Below are 23,381 nucleotides of genomic sequence, written 5' to 3'. Positions count from 1 at the left end.
AGAGGCACCTCGCGAACGCGAAGAACAATACCAGACATCAGAAAACTAGCATTCAAAGTAGCCCAAAATGATCCGATAACACCCGAAACAAAATCAAGGTCCCCGGGACCCCAACCAAATATACCAACAAGTCCTAAAATACGATACAAATTTAGTTGAGGCCTCAAATCACATCAAATAATACTGAAACTATATGAAAGAGCCTGCAAGTATAGCAAATGAGTCAATAGAATTAGGAGGTAAGTTATGATACCATATCATGGCTCCCTTCGACTGGGTCTCCCCAAATATTTTCAGCAAAACAGACTCGATTTCTTCGTCTTCCAAGCCGTTTCCTTTGATGGCACATGTATAAGAGGTCACATGCTCGTTTGGATTGGTCGTTCCGTTGTACTTAGGTATTTTGGGCATACAAAATTTCTTGGGGATCGATTTTGGGGCCGCGCTTGGAGGAAAAAGTTTTTACACGAACTTCGTGGAATCCAGTCCCTTCAATATCGGGGGTGCTCCTAGGATTTGATCTACCCTAGAATTATATGTTTCGACCTTTTTAGCGTTTGCTTCGATCTTCTTTTCCCATGATTCTACCCGCTTTGTCAGCTCCTCGAGCATTTTTATAATTTCGGGATTAGTCCCCGACTCTCGTTCATTCGATCTTATCACGGCCGGTTCCGTTCTGCAAGTAATTTCTGGGGGCGGAACAGGTTCAACCCTGCTCGATGCTTGGGTTTGGCTCTGCAAATGAGCTATCGCCATATGTTGAGCTTGCAGCATTTTGAAGATCATGCGTAGGCTAATCCCGTCTTCTTCAACGTTTTGTGTGTTTCGAGATGCCGCTCGGGTTCCACCGCAGATGCTATTTTCAGGGTCGGTAGACAAGTTTGATTCAATGGCCACATGCAAATTTACATCAATCGGATATGCGGTCTGAATTCCAACGACATCAGCGGGTGGCCCTATGTTACCGAGCGCCATGTTGTTATTCTCACCTTGATGACCGGACTCGTTGTTGATATGTAGAGGTGCTAATTGAGAGTTCATACCCTATTCAGAATCATATCAAAATAACTACAAACCCAATTTATGAGTTTCAAGCTTCAAGGTCCTTCAATGGCGGATTTGATTTTTATCACAATAAAATCTCCAAAAATCATCATTAACACTACAATCTACAAATTATAGAACAACACACTTGAATTCCAACAATAAAATACTTCAAAACACACATGAAAATTCATATATGAAATTTTAAAATCATACGCTTGGAGTTTAACTTCTTTTTTTTTCCCTTCAAAATATGAAATTTTAACATAATTGAATTGTGTGCTCAACTAATTTAAATACTAAATAAATTAGCATACATAATTGAATTATGTGCTCAACTAATTCAAATACTAATTAAATTAGCATATAATTCAATACTAAAATTAAAACTGAAACCGAAAAAAGGAGGGAGAGAAATAAAGAAACAATTTAGCTCTTTCTAAAATCAACAATTTTAGAAAAAAGTAGAACTATCTGAAATTGAACGCCAAGTCGAAACTGTTTAAATTTTTAAGTCAACCAAAACACTTCTAGAAAAAGACAGTTCTCATCATTAACGTTGATCTTAACACAAATGAGCAAAGGAAAAAATAGACTAATTTAAGCTTATTCAATTAGTATAATTTGATGTAAATAGTGTGCAAATAGATTTTTTCTATCTTTTTTAATGATTAAATTTGTTCCTAACAACACTCTTTAAGTATGGGTTTGTTTACAACATATGAACGCTTTGTGTTTCTCTAAGTGTAATACCTTGTACAATTATAAGAACACATTAAAATCTTTTATTTTTCTTGAAATTGTGAAAAAACAAATGTTTCAAAAAATATGGGACAGGGGGAGATTTTTGTTTAACTTTTTCTCCTTATTAGTTGGAGTGACCCAAACATTACCGCAATAACAAAAGAACAAAAAGAAGAAAAAAAGCTGTTTGCCATTGAGAGCATATCTTTCATAGTAATTATAACATATCAAGAAGATGATTAAAGTTGTGCCACTCTATGTTTATTTGTTTACATGCATACTTCTTTTTTCTTTCCGTTCCGAACTGAAAAAAGACTCGTTGGCGTGCTTTATCTTCAATATAAAACCTCAAAAAGCTACAATAACTGGCCATCTATCTTGATCATTAAACCGAACAATCTAATTTTTTTGGTCAAAACTGAAGAAATAATCATGCAATTAGAGTAGATGAAGTGAATAATGTTGTTTGGTTAAATCAAGTCAAAGCTAAACTAAAAGGTGGAGTGAGCAAAAAGCGAAGGCCATTATTTGATGGACCTAACTCCACACACACGTACCACCTTTTCTAAACCTCTATAGCGAAAAATTTACAGTTAGGATTTTTGATAGTCATACCCACCTCATATGACTCTCCCTTTTGTAGCAAATATATAATTCCTAACTTCTACGCTACCCAGTTTCACCCTTTATTTGTCCTTTTTTTTTCGTGGACAAGAAGGACATAGGTTGGTCATTTCTCAATCTTCCATATTTTGTCTCTTGTTTTTCCTTTCTCTAACGTATTGGTTTCTCTAATGTTATTGGTTTTTCGCACTCTTTATACTTTGTTGCTTAAACTATATAGTAACTGTTTGTTTATTCCATGATCATTCTTTGAGAATATGACAAATATAGTCCCTTATATTTGAGGGCAAGTTCAAAATAGTCCCTTACGTATGATTTGAATAGTATTGCTTAATACTTTTGGTCTCCATAAAAAACTTAACGAGCTCCGTCTGTAGATCTGATGGAAACTATGATTAAAATTTTTTAACCTTAAACACTAGGAAATGTCTATCAAATCCAAAAAAAGTGCAATAAAAAAACTGCATTAGAGACCAAAAAAATAAATACTAAAAATTGCAGAAATTATACCTCAAATTAAAGGCTGCACTTGACTCTAGATATATACCAAAAATAGTAAAAACTACAAAAAAAACATTATACCCCTACATATGAGTTCCTCTAAATCTCTTTTTTCTTACCGTTCTCGTCATTGTAATTTGTTTTTATGAAGACCATAAGTGTTAAGTTTTTACATATTTAAAGGACCAAAAACTGTTCCGAGCATACTTAAAGGACAACTTTGAACCTATCCTCATACATAAGGGACCATTTTTGTTATTTTCTCATCATTCTTTCATGGTTTTTTAAAGCATTTTTGAGCTATATTCAATAGCGCACTCCTGTTTTAAGCCTCAACTTTTGCTTTCTCCACAGTCGTAGAAATTAAAAGGTCTGTCTACCATTAATGATAAAGTTGAAGTGAATTTTTCCCCCTCCGATTACACCACTGATTATATTCACAAATCAGTCGAAAAAAGTTGAAGTGAATAATTTCCCAAATCGACGAACTAGGCTTTGCTCTACTTATCCATCTTGTTGTAAGAAACTGTTGGTATTGCTCCTAATTTTTTAAATCATAAATCTTCTTTTATTATTCATATTTATGAAGACACACTGCAGACAAGCATAGTAAACATCTAAGCTGCAAAATGGAAACATTAAAGCCTAGTAGAGAATTAAAGAGATTTCAATAAAAGACACCAGTGATTTGATATTTGGTCGAGATTGAGTTAGAAAAGATTTGGGAAAGAAGAAACAACATATATAGGGAATAAAAAGCAAGAAATAAAAGAAATAGAAGAAACCATGAGTGTTCCATGTGTAGCGAGAGCTAGAGTATTAAGTACTATGGGTTCGGCAAATTCAATAATTCTTTTTAGACTTTATATTTGTAGTAAACATTTATCATATATATTTAATTGTGATTCAGTAACTAGTAACTAATACGAGTTATGCATTCGATATAAACTCAAAACTAAACTTCAAATGCTAGTTTACAAGTTGAGAAGTAGTTGGAAGGTAATTGAAGAAACAAGTTGAGTGTAGTGGCCAGTTTAGACATGAACTTTTGGCTCGATGATGATGGTTTTAGCATGCCTATTCATAGGCAAAGGATTAGAGAATGACACATTTACATCTCCCATGGCAGAAAACATGTGCTACCTATAGCACATCCCCCCACCACCACCACAACCAAAACGTAGTTCTCAATAAACTCAAGAAAGAAAAAACTTTAATTTCCTTTTCCTCTCTTTCATGAGAAATAAATTTGTTCCTTTTCTGGCCTAGCTAGTTGTTCGTTTGTCTTCTACCTTGAAATCATTCTATTATTCGCCCCCTCCCTCCCCTTCTAGGGGTGTATTCAGTATAGAGGCTACGGGTTCATCTATATTCATAGATTTCGCTCATACCTTGTATTTTATCTAAACGATTATTAAATATATACAAATAATAAATTTTAAACACATTAAATTAGATAAAATGTGATCGAATTGCGATCTAAACCTCTAAAATTCAAATGGATTCGACTCTACCCCGAATCCACATCTTAAACTTTCTTTTTTGTCAAAATGATCCACGGACCCTACGCTGATTTCATTTTTTAACCATCAAAGATATCTACTGCGGCTAGTTAATGTAATCAACTAAACACTCATACCTCTTAACAAAAAAGGTACAAGCGTAATTTTTCTCGTTAAATAACGAGCGAGACACCCCACGCCATACCTAAAACCAATACTAGCATGAAAATATATTTATGTGTTTTTTTTCATATTGAAATTTATAAATCATGAGATGTTCAATTTAATAGGTAGGACTTAGGAGTACAATTTAAATAACATGGGGGGTTCAATAGGAACCATGCAAAGACTAGTGTCAAAATGCAAAGTCGTGATAAATTTGAGGGTCTATATCTGGCCTTAAAAAATGAGGCAAAAGGAGGGATTCTCTCAATGTATAATATATGTTCCTTGTATAGTAGACCAGAAAGTATGCAGGCAAGCACGGAATGCCAAGATGATTGTGGAATATGTGCTGAATCAAAGACCAACTGAACAGAAGAATATGTGTTATAATTATTTTATTTTTAATAATGGGGCCTGAGGGCAGTAAAGTTATCTTCGTATGACCTATAGGTTACGGGTTCGAACCAAGAAGTAGCCAATAATGCTTGTATTAGGATAGTCTGTCTGTATCACATCTTTTGGGGTGCGGCCCTTTATCGGATCCTGCATGCATGCAAAATGATATCTTTTTTATTTTATTTTTTATTTAAGTTATTCTTAATCTCTTCATTCCTTTGAGGAAAAAAAAGGAGGAATTTAATCAATCATGATGGGAAATTCGGTAGTACACAAATTGAATGGATTTTTAGCAATTTGATTTGATCCAAGAACAGAAATAACCTAAAATTCTCAATTCAATTCACCAACTGTTTTCCCCTCCTCGATATTTTTCGTTCTTTTCCTTTTCAGTAGTACCATTAGATAATTCCTTTACTTTCTTTTTTGCCTCAAACAGAAAAATATTACTTAAAGAAAATAAATCATACAGATGCATCTGTTTTATAAAGATAATATTCGTTAGCCTCTCATCATTCATCTTTTTACTATGTCCAAAGAATAAAGAAGAGTTTACGGAAAAAATTCTAGTAATATATACATAAGGTCTTACATATGGAGTTCATTGCAATGAAATTAGTTTGATCCCATTTTTTCGAGTACATACTACTTCATAATAAAAGGGGGGGGGGGGGGGAGGAATCATAGTACATTTTTTTTAAAGGTTCGAGCTTTATGCTCAAATAATTAGCTTATACTATTCACCATTTGATTCTCCTCCCTATATTCAAGCTTATCGAAGGGTTCAAATCCTCATGTGCAAAAGTATATGGAATTATACTAATTATGTAATTCGAAGAGGAAGGGAACAGAATAGGTGAAACAACCCATGGAGAAATCAGAATGGCCTTCTCCTATAAATTATACTAGTACTAATTATTTGGTTTCTCAGTTATTTTTTTAAATAATGAGCTAATTTTATTTGGGTGTTTCTTTAGTTTCTCAATTTTTGTCTATTTACAATGGTATGTATATTATATTATTTTGTGTGTATTTCGACAAACATGTATAACTGTATATACATCTATACATAAAATATGATTTAATTAATATGGAGGTGGTCCACCTAGTGTACTGCTAAGTTGCCTTGCATGTCAAGCGATCTTTTTATATACCCCCCAATGCCCGATCTTTTTCTCTATGTCTCATCGACATCTATTCCAAAAGAATTATTACTATATATATCATTTTATTTATATTTTTAAATTATCACCTATTCTCCTCGAATAGTTTTCTGTTTTATCAATTTATCAAAAGAAGAAAAAAGCAGCTCGTTTTCCCTCGTTCTCTTGGATCCTCTCTGTCAAAATTCAAGAATATAAATACATCACGTAGTACTAGTACTAGTAGTATTTTGTGAGCGAATTGTAGGCGGAAGTTGAGAAAATTAGTAATAAACTTATTCCTCAGTAAAGAATCCAAAAGGGAACAATATCTTGATAATTCTTGGACCGTATTTTTCTTTATCGAAATTCATACAAACTTTTCAGTTAGTATATTTTATAAAAACATATGTTAATGCAAATATGCTTTATGTAGAGTTTAATATTATTACTATTATGCTAGGAGTACGGTTTTTTTTTTTGGGGGGGGGGGGGGTGGGGTTGCCGTGCTTTTGAGAAGGCAGTTCCGTAGCTTTTGCTTTAGTAGTCAAGAGAGGTCTGAAAACAAAGATGTGGAAGCCTTAGAGAGCTTTACAAAGAAAGAAAGAAAGGGAAAAAACCAACTGCCCATATTTCTTTCTACTACTTCTTCCTTTCTCCTCTCTCTCTCTCTCACACACACAGAGCTATACACAGAGAAACCGTACGTCTTCATGCTCTACTTAATACATCAAAGGAGGTTAAAGGTAAGTAGTTTCCGACATAATTTGAGTCGAAATAAAGTTTAATAAAGAAATAAAAACTTTTAAATTTTTAATCTTAAATATACATAATATTTATATCACTATAAATGTTTTAAAATTTGTAGTATAAATATGTCATAACCTTTGTGTGACTGTAAAAACTTTCTCTAATTAAAGCAAAATTCCAGTTAAATTATTACAAAATATATAAATTTAATAAGTATTCTTTTTGAAACGAATAGTAATATGAAAATAATATCGGAACGAAAAGGGTAGTAAATATATAGGGATAGATAGGTATGAGGGCGCGCACCTTTTCCTTTATCCCTGCTGCTGTCTTCAGTTAAAGTTAGACGGAATTTTGGTGTTTTGCTCCCCCCCCCCCCCCCCCCCCCACACACACACACACCCAAAACATAACACTTCTCTTCCTTTTTGTTCCATGTCTTTCTCCTCTCTTTTCTTTCCTTATTCATCATCTTTCTCTCCCTCTTGCCCTTCTCCTATAATCTTCCTGTTGGCTTCTTTTTAGGGTATGTGTCTTGGCTTGACTTGTTTTTCGTATTTCTAATTCTTTGTTTCAGATATTCATTTGCCTATCATCTTTAAATTATGCATTTTTTCTTGAGTTTTTATGATTCTTGGGATATGGACTATGGATTTCATTTTAGAGTTTCAGAATGGCACTTATTAGTTTTTTTTTGTTATGGATTTTATTCCACAGGAGCAGCTGATAGAATAAAGCTTGACAAAGGGTTTTGGTTGATATCAAAGGTGTAGTAATATCAAAGAAATCCTGAGGGAGGATTATATATATGGAATTTTAATTTAAGTTGATAGTTGTAAAAAGAATTTGTCAACTTTACAAAGGGAATAAAGAAGGTGGAAGCTATGAATAAGAGCAGTAGCAGTCATCAATTGGGCTCCATTAGCAGTTGTGATCTCATTGATGCAAAACTTGAGGAACATCAATTGTGTGGATCGAAACAGTGTCCTGGTTGTGGACAAAAGCTCGAAGGAAAGCCGGTACAGAATTTTACATTTCATAATTACTCTATATTCTTGGCTCTATACATCTGATAGATTTTAGAAAAAATGTTCTGTTTACAAAAAAAATAAAAAAAATCATATGTGTGATTTCAGTTTTCTTTCTTGCAAATTTTCCGTTTTTTTTTTTTTTTTTTTGGGTAGAGAATTTTTGTTGAGCTAGTGTGATGTATTTAATGGAACTTAATTTGTGCAGGATTGGGTAGGTTTACCAGCAGGAGTGAAGTTTGATCCAACAGATCAAGAATTGATAGAACATCTTGAAGCAAAAGTAGTGTCTAAAAAAGAATCAAAATCCCACCCTTTGATTGATGAGTTCATCCCTACAATTGAAGGTGAAGATGGGATTTGCTACACTCATCCTGAGAGGCTTCCAGGTAGAAAGATGGGCATGCAATTACTTGTACCAAAATTAACTTCTCTCCCAATTTATGTGACTGTGTCCTAATTTCGAGAGTCAAACAAGTTATTTTTATTATAATTTGTTTATGTCTTTTAAATATTTTAAATTTTTGATTGTTGTGAATTATAATACTTTTTAAGTGGTTTTCAAATATACAATTTTTATTTCAAAAAGTTTAAAGATTCTACGTACGACACGGTCAAAATTGAGAAATTTGATTCTCGAAATCTGGATTGTGCCACATAAATTGGACACAAGGAGTAGTAGGTTTTACTATGTTGCTTTCTTTTCTTCTAAGGCAGAAGAAAACATTGAATAGATTTTAGCTGGCTAGGCTTTGTTTATATTATTCTCTTTAATTACTTGCATGTTTTTCTCACTTACGTTGAAGAGATCAAACTCTTTTAGTATAATTTGTTGCACCTAAGTAAACCTAACTTTGAATTTGCATGAGCAGGTGTTACAAGGGATGGATTGAGTAGACATTTCTTCCACAGACCATCAAAAGCTTACACAACTGGAACAAGAAAAAGAAGGAAAATCCAAACAGAATGCGACTTACAAGGCGGCGAAACGCGGTGGCACAAGACAGGCAAAACTAGGCCAGTGATGGTAAACGGCAAGCAAAAAGGGTGCAAGAAAATCCTAGTGCTTTACACAAACTTTGGGAAGAACAGAAAACCTGAAAAGACAAATTGGGTAATGCATCAGTATCATTTAGGACAGAATGAAGAAGAAAGAGAAGGAGAACTTGTGGTGTCAAAGATATTTTATCAGACTCAGCCAAGGCAATGTAATACTACTAGTTGGTCTAATAATGAGAGGAGTATTAACACTGGGGATCATAGTGGCAGTGGGAGTTGTTCTTCTTCTAAGGAGATTAATACTGTTAATCCAATTTCTCATAGTCATAGGGATGAACTTTCTGCTGCTGTTGGTGCTGCCATGTCCAGTAATTACAATACTGTGAACATTCAACGATTGAAAGCTGACCATTTTAGCTTTCTCCCATTTAGAAGAAATTTTGATGAGGTATTATTCTGCTCCTTTTTATTTATTTATTTATTATAATCTTTATCTAGCGCTTGTTTTCTTCATAATCATATAAAATCTTTGAAACTAAAAAAAAAGGACAGTTTGGTGCACAAAGTATTCTGCAGAAAGGGGTCACATCCAACTCATGGGGTGTGATGTAGACGGTCTAAACTAATGCAAGTATTAGTGACTTTTTTCACGGCTCGAATCCGTGACCTATAAATATTCTTTAAGACTAAGTAATAAAATGAAAAGAGAAAAATTTAAATCTATCTGCTTTTTTGCATATTGAACCAAAGATTGATATTCTTGTGGATGTATAGCATTATTGTAACTTTTATTTCCTTTTTCTCGTTTCTACCTTTCTAATTTTTTTTTTCCCATCTCTGATTTATCATTTCATTTTCGCCGTGAGATACCTAAGGCATTGCTAGTGTTTGGTCCTAAGATTAATTAGCTTCACCAAAATCCAAGTTCATCCATGACATTAATCAGTTTTCACAAGCACATTGCTTAAAGACTCAGCATGATGAAAACTATGCCAGACTTGCTTGATAGCAACAATCATCAAATGATTTTTATTATGTTAAATTACTTTATTATAAAAGAAGTACATTAAAGTATGAAATGATACTTAAATTTTACGGTAAACTGCTTACTTCACATCTTTTTACTATGGTTCTGGCGTGAATAAGTCATACTTTGTAGATCGAACTGTCTTTTTTTTATTTGAAGTATGAAATTTACTAGAAGACCCAAAAATTAAAAAAGAGACTACTGTTGTGAATCTTTTAAAAGAGAATATATACATAAAACATACAGGCAGGGATTATGGATGCAGAGACTTCAATGGCAAGGAGAGATGACCAGGCAGTAGGCACATGCGAAGAGCCTGAGTCCCAGAGGCAACATCCGCATCACGTGACACATGAATCTTCTCACCAACACCAACATCAGAATCAGATTGCAACAACTACAGCATTCAACATTAGCAGGCCATCACCTCCAATTTCAGCGATTATAGCTCCACCTCCTCCTCTACATCACACTTCCGTTATTCTTGACCACGATTCCTTCCATGTTCCCACGAATTATAATTTTCAGGTAACTCAGCAACACAAATATTTTTTTTTTCTTTTACTAATGAACTATATTATATTGCTCCCTCCGCCCCAATTTATGTAAAAGTGTTCGAATTTCTAGACTCAAACGAATTATTTTTTTCCGTAATATTTTTATATGATTTTTAAATATTTTAAATTATTAATTATTGTGACTTATAATACTTTTTATATAATTTTCAAATATATAAATTTTATTTCAAAAAATTAAAAATTCTATGTTCAAATGTACGACCAAAATTAAAAAATTTGAATCTCGAAAATAAAAAGTTTCATAGGGTAAAGGGAGTAAAAAAAAAAAGAGCTGATGGTTTACATGTCAGAAAAAAGTAGGAAACAGAAATTATATATTCCCTATAGGGGTTTTACATATCCATGTTTATTGCAGACAATCCATGACCACACATATGATTATGTTCAGGTTTTGTTCTAATTAGTGTATATTTCGGCAGCAACAACAGCAACATCATAAACTAGGAGGAAGGTCTGCGTCTGGATTGGAAGAACTAATAATGGGGTGCACTTCAACTGATATCAAAGAGGTACACAATATATAGTCACCAACTTTTGCCGTATCATTCTTTCGTGTCATATTGCTAACAAGTAACAACTATACATGAGAAAAGGAAGAAATTAAGATAGTACGGTTGGGAAGGATAAGAAAGACATATATCCTGTGAGTTTTATTTTTCTCTTTCTCTATCTCTTTATTCTTTTCCATTTTCTTGTTTTTTAAATTTTTTATATCCAAGCATCATATCAAACTCTAGACCTTGCAAATTTTAACCTATTCTCAATTTTGAAGATCTATTAATCAATTTGCGTCCATCATAAATAATATAAAATGTGAATAAGACAACAAATATTCAATTGGCTCTTGCATGCATGGGATTCTGCAGTCAAAAGGTAACTATGATCAAAACCGTTTTTTCTTCTTTTCTTTTAACAAGAAAGTTAGGGGAAAGAAAAGAGTGTTTGTTCCTCTCTCCTATCCCCATTTCCCTTCCACCTCTTTAAACTCCTCACATATTCCCTCTTAGTAGTACCTTTTTCTTCTCTCCAATAAATTCATAAGAGTAGTAGCTTGTCTTTATGTTTTGTATCTTTCGGTCTTCCTTCTTTTACTCGTCTTTTTCTTTCCCCATTCGGTGCTCTATATGTTGGACAATCAAACGAATTTTATGTTAGGATAAACGTAGTTCCTTCCTCTTTTGCTTTTCTTTGGGTTCTCAAACTTGAGAGTTGAGACGTTTCTTTTTCAATGATTTAGTTTGTCTTGGTCAAAATTCAATTAACCTTGAATTTTGGATTTTGATATTCTCTAACATTGCATGAACCTGCTTCCTGACCAGATATAAATATAAATTCTCAAGCTGTTAATTGTGGAATTTACGACAAAAGCCTTCCTTAATTTCCACAACTTTTGAATAACAAAGAAGTTGGGGGAAGAAAAGAAGAGAAAAATAGATGGTGTATGATCTTTTCGCAAAGATGCATGCTTTAAGATGAAATAGGATAGTACTACTGGGGCCAATTCTCTTACAATGATTTTCTCTTGGGAAAAAAAACACAAAGAAGAAAAATATGATTTTCCTGCATTAGCAGTTGTTCCTAGTTGGGTAAAGCAAAGCGTAGAGGAAAAGCAAGATAGTGACAACAAAGACTTTTATGTATATGTAGTTATGCATGTGTGCATGAGTGTCTGTGTCAGTCAGTGCCTTCTCAGAATATATAGAGAGACACATTTTGGCAGAAAGGGCAGAAAAAGATTCTTGAGGTGTTTCCTGTACAAATGCAATTCCAAATTTTACAACAGCTTTAACCCTTATTTCTGGATGTCACTTTTTCTTTCATTAAGAATTAGCCTAAATAGCTGTCCACCGGATACTTAAATAAAAATCGACAAAGGCGTAATATATTTATAATTAATGTATAAGGTATGTATAATACATAAAATCAGCGTGTAAACTATGTTGACCAGCTAATAAAAGTAAACTATAAATCCAGACGATTGTTTATGTAAGTTTTTTTTTTTTTTTTTGCAGGAGTCATCCCTAACAAATCCGCAAGAAGCAGATTGGTTGAAGTACTCCTCATTCTGGCCTGATCCTGAAAACACGGATCATCATGAGTAGGAGAAATATATATAGCGAGAAAGAAAGCAAATGAACCGAAGAAGCTAAGAGAAGATGAAGCAGAAAATTCTAAGGGGACAAAAATCTTTATTATCACGTTAGTACTAATTCAAGCCTTGCTGAAGTTGTTTTTCAAAAAGTGGCCAAACGGGACAACTGTTTGGGATTTTAATTTTTACCTTTTCTTATCTTTTCTTACTGAATGACTGGCCAAAGGTAAGGACTAACTGAACTAACTGTTCAACAACCCATGTTGGTAAAGAAGAAAAGAAGAATTGAGGAAGAATAGAAAAGGAAAAAGAATTGAAGACACAAACAAAGAGGGAAAAAAAAAAGACAAGAAAGGCTGCACTGATTCTGACAAAATACAAGAGGGGAACCAAAGACCCAAAGCGAATCCAACCGCCATCAAAATCATCACCATTATGATTACCATATCATCTTTATTGCCCAATTCTTAATATTTCTTTATTTTTATTCTTCTTTTTCCCTGTATATTTCTTTCTTTCTTTTTTCTTTTTATATGTAATGCCATAGGAATATTTGTGCAAAAGTTCATACAGATCTTGTGTCTTTGAACAGTCATTTTTAGAGTAGAATACTTGTTCACGTCGGGACACAAATATATTTCCCTTATAGAAATGAGACGTGACCTTGATTTATAAATGCGTTGATGCCTTTATTATATTTCACACAACTTTGTACGTGAGTTTTCCAGATAAATCTAATAAAAGAGTCTCACAAGTAAAGCTGCTTCTGGCTAGAGCTTGGTTGGTAGCCAATCTGCTAAACCTAATACTTAGTGTTTACGTAACCTTTTTCTCTAAAATGTCCATTGGCGCTCATTCATGTTAGGTTTTTCATTTGAATTCTATCTTGGTCCGATCTTTGAGACCTAAAAATTGATAAACAAAGAACTACTCTACCCCAATTTGTGTGATGTTATTTGATTCGGCGTGGTATTAAAAAGGAAAGAAAGAAAAAAAAAATTGAAACTTGTGATATAAAACAAGCTATAGAAATTTGTATGATTATGAAATTTCTTATTAAGGATAAAATGAATGGTTTAAAACTAATTTATTTTTAAATATAAATAGGTATTATTTTCTAGGACAAATAGAAAAGAAAAGAGTCACATAAATTGGGACATAGACAATAGTAGTTTATTTACTTTTGTATCGGAAAAGTTGAAGAATTTCAGTGTAAAGAACCTCATATTTATTACAGTAAGTACTAAAATTATTAGGTTTTCGGAAGCTGATTGACTAATTAAGAGGGCTCCTGAAGGCAAGCAAAAGAAAAGGAGGAAAGGAAGATCAGATTTGGCTAAAATCTCATCTGATGCAACTTGAATATTTTGAATTAGAAACAAATTTTAAAGTTTAAGCGCATAACTTTGTCATGGAATGCTCTTTATTGCTTTATTCTATTCCACATTCGAGAGGTTTCTTCTGCAGAATCTATTATACTAGTAAGTACTAGCTGTATAACAAATTTTAGAGAGAGAGAGAGAGAGTAACGTGCATGGAGCATCTTTATCTTTAATTAGGACATGTATGAATGCAATGTGACAATTAAAAATAGTAATTTCAACAAAAGAAGAAGATGAAATCCAACATGGATGTGTATGAGGCAACTTCATCGTAGTTTCTGAATGCAGGGCAGGGAATAAAGGTACGAACAAGGATGAAAAGGACAACATTTGGCTTTTCACCTTTATCTATACACGTATATATCTAGAGGACAAAGGTATATCAAAACGCATATAGTCCCTTGTTCTACTTTATGGTTCTATTATTTTTGGCAAAATGGCCTCCGGGCCCATAAATTTGTACTTGATTGTCATGTCGGTAAATAAACTTTCAAAATTTTCACATGAACACTTCAACTTGAGCATAAGTGAACTAATAAACACCTCTGACTGTTGACTCAATCTATGTGGCATCAGTTATTCCTAGTCAGCTGTTGTGCGTGTAAGTCACGCCTGGCAAGAGCATGAATGAGCTTTTTCCAATGCCCAACAGTAATAAACCCAAGGGCCCATCTATTTAGAGGGATTCTTCTTCCTCCTTTGGCCTACAACCTCCATTATTGACGTATACAAGCTCTATAGCACTTTTTCTCTTCAAATTTTTTACAGATTCAAGTCAATTCTTTTTTCTTTTCTAGGTCGATATTTTATTCTTCAGGCCAAGAATTCAATGGAAAGTCGTGTATTTTATCGTTGTGGAGTTGAAGCTATTATGTGCATAACCTGGGAAGCCCACCAATCCGGGTAGAAGGTTCTTATGATGCTCCAAGTATGGTACAAGTAGTTGCTGTAATTATTTCAGGTGGGTTGACCCACCTCTTCCATATCATTACAAACAATTGATTTCAGGACTGCTATCAAGAATTCGCGTCAATGAGCAGCGAAAGGAATGGGGGAAAACAATATGTAATTGCATTTTTTGTTGTTGCACTGCTCTTTGTAGTATTATTCTTAGCTTAGGATCTTTGTATTATATGTTTATTATTAACAAATAACGACAATGTCAAGTGTATGAAGTATTTTGTTGTAATGAAAAGTGATGCTTGGCATTAACATCTGAACATATATTAGACAAGTTCAAAACAACCATCTTGATTGTCAAAAGTAAGCCATCAAATCTACATACTAGCAGAAACCAGTTCACTATTGTGCCTAAACCAAACCAAAATAACATTTATTAACTAAGTTGTGAATATTTCAGACTAAATCTTCCACAAAATAACCTACAAATAAGTTCTGATACTAACCGACTTAAACTTTCACAAAAAGAAATATTTCTTCCAATCATTATGTTGAGACAGGTTGAAGTTGGACTGAGATTGGCTCAGGTTTGGTTGAGTTGAAGAAGGAGCTTCAAATTTGCTTAGGGTTGCCTGAGTTTATCTCGTTCTAGCCTGTTGTTGAAGCTGTATTTGTGTTACTGCATTTTTTTCTTTCCACCTTAGTCCAGGTGCTTTGTATCCAAGATCAATATTGGTCTGGCTAGCATCAATTATTTGCCTAGGATCATGGGTGACTATGAACCTTAACCCAAACTATATTCAAATAAAAATATAATTTCAGAACTTAGTATAGTAACTAGACACAACAGTTGGACAAAATTTCACGTACTTACCCTCTTTATGATTGTCCCTGATTCACCAAATAGTATTCCAAATCCAATAGTCCTAGTCCTTCTACCTAAAGTTCTAAGAATTTGTTGAGGAGTCCTTCATCTTTCTTCTGTAGTTCCAAATTACTGTGTTCCCGGTCGACCATCAGCAGTAGTTCCAGAATTTCTTTGTGTTGCAGATCTAGCTATTGCAATAGTACCAGATTGTTGTGCTGCAGATCCACCACCAGCAGTAGTACCAGAATGACCTCCTGATGCAGCTGTAGTAGCTTGGGCATTTGCAGTACTACTCCCAGCACCAGTAGTTGAGCTTTTCCTTTTCTAAAATACCCAGAATATAAAACATTCAGCAAAAGACTAAAAAATACTTAAAGCATAAGGAGTATTTGTTTCTTACCAGGATTGCACAACCTTTCTTGTTATGCCCTACTGTCTTGCAATGAGAACATGTTATTGGTGTCCCCTTCCTTGATCTCTTACCAAATTTCTTTGTAGGTTCATCTTTAGCCTTCTTTGTATGTTTCTTAGGTCTACCAGACATCTTAGTAATTACAGAAGGCTCAACTTTAGGGTTTTGAGTTGGAGGCCACATCTTCATGTTGGTCATAGGTTGAATGTAACAATTAAATGCCTTGAGGTATGTTTTCTTCTTATACCAATACTCAACATAGTCAGCATTATCATACCTTTTAAAAAATATTGCACAAAGTGTATGGGAGCGAGGTATACCTTTCAGCTGCCACATTCCATGTGCACTCTTTCTTTACAAAATAAACTACGTGTTTGTAAATTCCATCTTGGATCTCAAATCCAGTCTCCCCATTCTATTTATATTCGTGTTTAGTGGCTCTTATAGATTGCTCTTCAATGTACCCCATTGCCATATGAGATATCTCAGAATTCCACTTTGTAGTATATTCTCTCATATTAGTCATCCTCTCTATTACCTTCACTCTGATCTCTTCCAACATGGTTATGATTGACTTGTGCCTTGAAGTAAGTATCCAACTTTTGAAGGTCTCACATATGTTGTTCTCCACAACATCATACTTACTACAGTCTTTAAAAAGGCCCTGCACCATGACTGTTTGGGATATCTAAGCAAGTCTTCTATTATCTTATTGCCACCCAATTCTGCTAACTCATCTAGTTTAACCTTCAGAAATGCTTCAAATGAAGCTCTTGCACAACCCAAGAATTTCTTCCTTTTTTCCTCACCACTCCAGGTTTTCTTCCAGTTGATCCATATGTGCCTTGCACACATTCTATGCTCAACATTTGGCATCAATTCAAATACAGCTTGAACAAGTCCCTTGAACAACAAAATTACACTATTAGAGTTCACATAATGCAAGCTTAAGTATTAAAGTAAAAAATGAGATTAAAATAATATACATACCTTCTGCATATCATACATAATTGTTAGTCCTTCACCTTCAAATTCTATCAGTTTCAAGTCCTCCATTAGACACCTAAAAAACCATGATCAACTGTTCTTGGTCTCTTTCTCAGCTATTGCCCAAGCAACAGGGTACATCTAGTTATTACCATCCTTAGCAATGCATGACAATAGCTCACCTTTACACACTCCCTTCAGAAATGCACCATCAAAGCTAATTACATTTCTACACCCTTCTAACCAACTTGTTTTCAAAGCATATAGACAAATGTATATCTTCACAAAGACCTCTTTACCAGGTTCTATTTCTTTTGAAGTCCTCACCACAATAGTGCTACGAGGGTTTGTAGTTCTTATCATGTCAACATAATCATAAATCCTAGTAAACTCCATTTTGTAATAACCTACATATTTAACCATTACCTTCAGTCTAGCCCTGGCACATATTGTTTTTCCTACATACACACCATACTTAATCCTTATCAAATCTTGCAACTTCTTGAGCTTTATGTCAGGTTGATTAATGATCTAATCTTTGTAATGTTTAACTATCCAAGTCGTGTTATCAAGCTTGTTCCTTGTGACTGGGAAGCATGAATGAACAAGGCAATATGTGTAACAATGAAGTTCTGTATGTGGCCTTGTAAACTGCCTAAAATATGCTATCTACATTTACTAGAGTACAAAAATATTGCCCTGACTCTATTCCTCTCATTTGGTCTCAACTTTAATTAAACTCTCCTCTATACATCATAATCTTGTAAAACAGATCTAAATTGTCTAACATTTTTAAAGACCATTCCCAGTTGAAAAATAATTTTCTTACAGTTAGGGTCAAAGTAGACCTTTCTACTGTATCTTCTTAGAGGAAGGTTCTGCACCTCATTATGTGCATCTACATCATCATCAGTACTATCCTCACTCCCTGGATCTGAACTGTCTAGGTACTGATCATCTCCTCCTAATTTGCCAGCATATTTAACAATCTTATCCTTGTAAATGTCTTCAAATCCAGGGCCAATGCCTACTGGGCCACTAGGTAGCTCATCTACATTAATAACACTAGATATCGCTTTTCAGTTCTTCTGATTTACTTTGGTCTGTCTAGCAGCAACAAGGTCAGCTTCTATATCACTTGTCTCTCCAACAGCATCCTCATCAGTATCATAAAGTGACTCATTTGTATCCTCATCAGCAGAAACACCCTCATATTCTACATCTTCACTCTCAGAATTACTCTCAAATTCATCATAATCTGAATCTGTGGCTAAATGAAAGTTGTAGAACTCCCCTTCATCCTTACTAGACTCTTCTATATCAGCAGTGAAACAACCACTATTTATATCATTGCTAGGTGAGTTTGTTGCCCTACCATTAGCTATACTTATTTGCCTTTGTGACATTTCACTAAAGCTAGTTGTTTGGTAATATGGAATATCACTGGGGTCCATACTACTACTTAATATTTTATCCAATTAAATATCAACACATGATATATTAGCAGTGTGACATAAATAAACATCAATAAAATCTCATCGTGAAGGTCTTTGCAGAATTCTAACACATCAGCATTATATTTAATAAATCGAAATGCTATTTTTTTTATTGATTGACATGCAAATTTCTCCACACCTAAGTACCCCATATCATTTGATCATTTGTTGAATAGAAACATGCAGTTCATCAGTGTCAGCAATTATAATAGTAGGCCATGTTATACCATTTTCATACCTCATTAATGGGCCAACTACCACTTGTCCCTGATGGTGAAATTGTAATTTCACAAGAACAGCCATCCTGCCTCACTACGCCTATGAAAATAAGATAAGATAAGTCCAAATCAGTAAAATATTCAAAAGAAAAAGACAATATTGTTTGAACATGTCTTTGAAAAACAACAAGTAAATGCGAAAAAAGAACCTTATCTTTATCACTTTAAGAGATAAATTTTTTCGATATGATAAAAAGCCCTAATTGTTTTAACCCTATATGCCAAATCAGCCATGGAACCGACAAAATTCAGAGAAAAAATTAAGAATTTAGTGTGTTATTCCAAAAAGCCATAATTTTAAACCATGATAATGAAACAATCATTGCATGCATACAAAACATATCTATCATGACCAACTTCAATAACACATAAAAATACAATAAAAGAACTAGAAATTGCATGAAAGACTACAATCAAACCTTGAATAACTTCTACGTTTCTGGTGAAGGAGAAATCGACGGTAAATGAAACACTCAGATTCTTGTTTTAGGACCGATTTTAAAAGAAATAAAAACACATTGTGCAAATGATCTAATGGGCGGAAAATCCTATGACAATCGTTCACTCCATTTGAGCGGACGATTGAAAATGTAGAGTTCTATGAGAGAGAGAGAGAGAGAGAGAGAGAGAAAGAGAGAGAGAGGACTGAAAATAAAATTAATTTTGAGTGTTTTAGGGTCATTAGGTAAAAACAAAGAATGGAAAATAGTCGGTGCTTAGGATGTTTTCACGCCTTACACGTGGCAGGTTTTAATTCGTTTATTGCTGACTGGATTGCCACGTTTTTGAAATTGTAATGCACGCGCTATGATTCAACTGTTGGATGTGTTTATTAGTTAACTTATTCTCGAGTTGAAGTATTCATATGGGAATTATGAAAGTTTATTTACCGGCATGATAATCGGGTACAAGTTCAAGTGGCCAAGAGGCTAGTCTGCCATTATTTTTCTTTTCGTTTAAAAAAAGACCCTTTTATAAATATAAAAATTATTTAACTTAAACTTCTTGTTTTACCTTTAACAAAAACATGTTTTATAGCTACAACCAATATTATGACCTGTTAAGACCACATATTTTAAAAAAAATTATTCTTATAATGTGTTTAATTAAGATCACAACTTTTTAAAGTTTTATTTCTTCCTTAAATTTATTATCTACTCAAATAAAATCACATAAACATGAAACTGATAGAGTATTACACCGATCTTCCAAAAATAAATGGGTTACTCTCATTTCCTATTACTAGTACGAAATCTTGATTTTGGAACTGGACTTAATTAAAGTCTAACAGCATATAAATTTCCAGAAAACTGTCTGTGTTGTCCTAGATCCCTACCCCCTCACCCTACCGAGAGAAAGAAAAAGAAATGGAAAAGAAAGAGAAAGATACAGGTGTTGAACCGTTTTTTCTCCTATGAACGGATCTTCCAGCAAAAAGAATTAAAATTTTAAAATAGAAAAGGAAAAAACCCACATGGAGGAAAAATTTAAAACTTACACCCATTGGATTCTATTATGTTATATATCCTTATTTATCTTCAGGTATCCAGGTAGCAAAATTTGCAGTAAAATTATAATCTAGGACTAGGAGTATGACCGTAAAACAAATACTCCTTAGCGCGACTACTTCATGTGAAAATCGTCTCAATATAAAATGTGACAAATTTAATTAATATCATTTTGTTGAGACTTATGCAAATTGGTTAATTATAAATCAAAATATATAGCATTTGAATGCAAACAAAAGTTATGCTTTCTATTTCTTTTGCAGGTTGCTTCTTATTATAATTATAATTACTTTTTTTTCAATCATTGTCAAATCACATATCTTTTGCTTTATTTTCTTTCTTCTCCCTCTCTTTTTATTTACCTTATGTCACATCCTATAATTGCCAAAAGAATTTAATAAAAAGTTGTCACATCTTAATGACCCCATAAGTCTTCATATTGTTTCGACCAATCGCTATAGTTGTTTACCCGTAAAACTGTAAGGTTGAATATATACGTGATTTCTAGACAAGTGAACTAATTTGATCCTGGAATAATGCGATAATTGAAGAAATGAACAAAACTTAGCCTTAAAATGTAGATGAAACAACAGAGATGACAGTTCCGGAAACAAGGTTTCTAGGTACAACAATGATGAGATCAAAAAGTGGAAAAGTAAGATTGTATTAAACTTTGTATAGAATGTAGTGTAAGTTTAGCTAGAAAAATCGTGTCCTCTACAATGATAACTGGGCTCACTATTTATAGTTGTGTCTAGGGAAGGAGATCCTAGGATCGTGCCCTCCTTTAATGTCAATTATGAGGATCATTGATGAAGATGTAACGGTGAATATAAATGCCAAATTCTTTGTAATGGGTCGTCGCTCTTAATGCTGCAGAATATTCCTTATTAAATACTACCGGGCGCAAAGCATTTAACACACCTTTATTAATGTTATCCTTTCCGGTGACAAGCGGAATGGCTGCATTCGGTCTTCGGCCATCCCCGTCTAGGGTTCCACGCGTCTTTCCTTTAGATGACCACGTGTCATATCATATTTTACCCTATACAGATAGTCCTCCTGCTTTCCGGTGACATAACTTTGTGTTACCAGGAAGTTGGTAGAAATACTCTTTTGGCGGGAATTACTATAACTCTCTCTGAAGGCTTCTGACAGTTTGATTAGACGCACATCTCTCCGCATTTAATGCCCCGAACACGCGTCATCCCACGATTCAGCACAACGTTTGCTGATTATCGAGGTAATCATGGCCATGAATTTAGCCGCCAAAATTTCACTTATACGCATCATTCTTTTCCTTTGCACTTCATAATTTCTCGAACTTCTGATTTGCATCTTTATTCTCCATCCTTTCTCTAATTCTCTTCAAACAAAAACTTTTTCCTTCTTCTTATTCAATGGCTTCTTCCTCCAAGCGTGCCGGTTCTTCAAAGAATAAGAACAAAGTCAAGGACTCTGCTCCCCCAATGATGAGTTCCATCATCCCAAGGAGACTCAGTACCACAAAGGACTTAGAAGAGAAATTCCCTACTGCTAACCCTCGTACATGGACTGTTAGTAGGTACCCTTCTTCCATTCGTCCTTTCAGTATTTCTACTGTAAAGGAAGACTACCGCTGTCATGAGTTAGATATTATTTCTCCTGATCTATCGGAATGAGTGATCCTTCCCAAATAAGGTTTTACATACTTTTACACGTATCCCTTTACTTTGGGTGTATTTTCTTTGAGCGGAGAGCTTGATTCCGTGATTGCGGAGTTTTGCCTTCGCTACCAGGTGTGTTTCGCACAGGTTAGTCCTTCAGTGTGGAGGACGGTCGCCTGCCTTCGACGCTTGTGCCAGGAGACTAGAGAGGAGCTAACCTTAGCTCATATGATGAATCTCTATTCTCCTAAAATCTTCCGTGGGGGAATGATAAACCTCTGCAAGCATGGCCACCATGCTTTGCTGTCTAGCATGGATGATGTCAATGACCATGGGTGGATGGAACAATTCACTGCAGTCATCACCAATGACATCATTCCGGCAACGGCTTCATTCTTTCCGGCCGCTTGCAACCAGCACTCGTAAGCTCTTTATTTAGTATTTCCTTTTACTAAATATTTTTCTATAGCCGTATTGATCTTCCATCCTTCATTTGTTTCAGCAACTCGATGGATCCCGCCGGTGATGGAAGGCTTGGACCTGCGGGTTCAAATATCTTGGATGTCACGATGCCCGAAACTCGTTTGTGGAAAGAACTGGCCCTTAAATACGGGTGGAAGGCCAAAAATCATGGTAATTTTAACATACCTTGCTTCCATGTTTTTTTTATATATGGAGAACTTGGTTGAACCCTTCTGACTTGTTCACGAAATTAGGTCTACATGCGGGCTCTATTGTTGTTCTCGAAGAGGACGTCTTGGCTGATCCTACTTATGCAGCGAGGCTGCTTCAGGAGGCACTTACTCGAACAGGTATCTCCAGGCCTGTTTCAGGCGAAAACACTTCTTTACAGAGGCTCCGGCCGGAAGATAAACAACCAAAGAGAAGACATTCCTCCACGACTGGGAAAAAGAATAAGAGGACAAATATTGATGCCCCCGAGTCATCTCCGGTGGAGATGGTAACTGGTCCTCCTTCCGGGCTGGTCATAGACATCGTGATGATTGATGATAATGAGGGAGCTTCTCTACGTAAAAGACACTTATCCTCATTATCTCAACAGGATGCTTGACATGTTGAGATAGTTACACCAACCGAGGATGATGCCTTGGCACTTTGGGGAGAGTTTGATTTGGTAGATAATGTCAACTTCCGCTTTTGGGCCCCAATTGTTGTGCCCAGTACTGCGGGGCTGAGTACCAGGTCCTTGTCGTCTTTGGTTGGCGAGCATCCAACAACCAGCACTACATTTGATGTAACTGCTTCTCACTCTTCAACTCCATCTTCACCAATACCAGCAACTGCTACAGCA

The 23,381-nt window shown here is 34.7% G+C and overlaps 2 protein-coding genes across 4 annotated transcripts; one reads left to right on the top strand and one right to left on the bottom strand.

Annotated features, from left to right (window-relative positions):
* The first annotated feature begins 6,678 nt into the window (after positions 1-6,678).
* LOC104091501 (NAC domain-containing protein 75-like) lies at positions 6,679-13,351 on the top strand. 3 transcript variants are annotated; one of them, XM_009596856.4, is made up of 7 exons: positions 6,679-6,864; positions 7,586-7,887; positions 8,105-8,285; positions 8,769-9,343; positions 10,169-10,450; positions 10,920-11,009; positions 12,513-13,351. In XM_009596856.4, the coding sequence occupies exons 2-7, from the start codon at positions 7,753-7,755 to the stop codon at positions 12,600-12,602; spliced, it is 1,353 nt and encodes a 450-aa protein (XP_009595151.1). In that variant the 5' UTR covers positions 6,679-6,864; positions 7,586-7,752; the 3' UTR covers positions 12,603-13,351. The 3 variants fall into 3 exon arrangements, 2 of the variants coding, with proteins under 2 accessions (XP_009595151.1, XP_009595150.1); XR_011410570.1 differs by lacking the exon at positions 6,679-6,864 and adding an exon at positions 7,258-7,394 and having other exon boundaries at positions 10,889-11,009; XM_009596855.4 differs by lacking the exon at positions 6,679-6,864 and adding an exon at positions 7,258-7,394.
* A 2,320-nt stretch (positions 13,352-15,671) lies between these two features.
* LOC104091500 (uncharacterized) lies at positions 15,672-17,054 on the bottom strand. The gene is made up of 2 exons (XM_009596854.3): positions 16,143-17,054; positions 15,672-16,066 (listed from the first exon to the last, which is right to left on the bottom strand). The coding sequence occupies exons 1-2, from the start codon at positions 16,488-16,490 to the stop codon at positions 15,869-15,871; spliced, it is 546 nt and encodes a 181-aa protein (XP_009595149.1). The 5' UTR covers positions 16,491-17,054; the 3' UTR covers positions 15,672-15,868.
* Between the last annotated feature and the right edge of the window lie 6,327 nt (positions 17,055-23,381).

The sequence above is a fragment of the Nicotiana tomentosiformis genome, chromosome 8 (genome assembly GCF_000390325.3).
Source record: "Nicotiana tomentosiformis chromosome 8, ASM39032v3, whole genome shotgun sequence".
NCBI classification, from domain to species: Eukaryota; Viridiplantae; Streptophyta; class Magnoliopsida; order Solanales; family Solanaceae; genus Nicotiana; species Nicotiana tomentosiformis.
This window is presented reverse-complemented; position numbering and strand designations above follow the sequence as displayed.

What these genes read in the sequence shown, in the direction of transcription:
- LOC104091501 (XM_009596856.4), top strand. Translation starts at nt 7,753, where the DNA reads ATGAATAAGAGCAGTAGCAGTCATCAATTGGGCTCCATTAGCAGTTGT. An exon ending in TTAGAAGAAATTTTGATGAG is followed by an intron (nt 9,344 to 10,168) that starts GTATTATTCTGC and finishes TAAAACATACAG; the next exon opens with GCAGGGATTATGGATGCAGA. An exon ending in CCACGAATTATAATTTTCAG is followed by an intron (nt 10,451 to 10,919) that starts GTAACTCAGCAA and finishes ATATTTCGGCAG; the next exon opens with CAACAACAGCAACATCATAA.
- LOC104091500 (XM_009596854.3), bottom strand. Translation starts at nt 16,490, where the DNA reads ATGTGGCAGCTGAAAGGTATACCTCGCTCCCATACACTTTGTGCAATA. An exon ending in AGAAAGGTTGTGCAATCCTG is followed by an intron (nt 16,067 to 16,142) that starts GTAAGAAACAAA and finishes TGGGTATTTTAG; the next exon opens with AAAAGGAAAAGCTCAACTAC.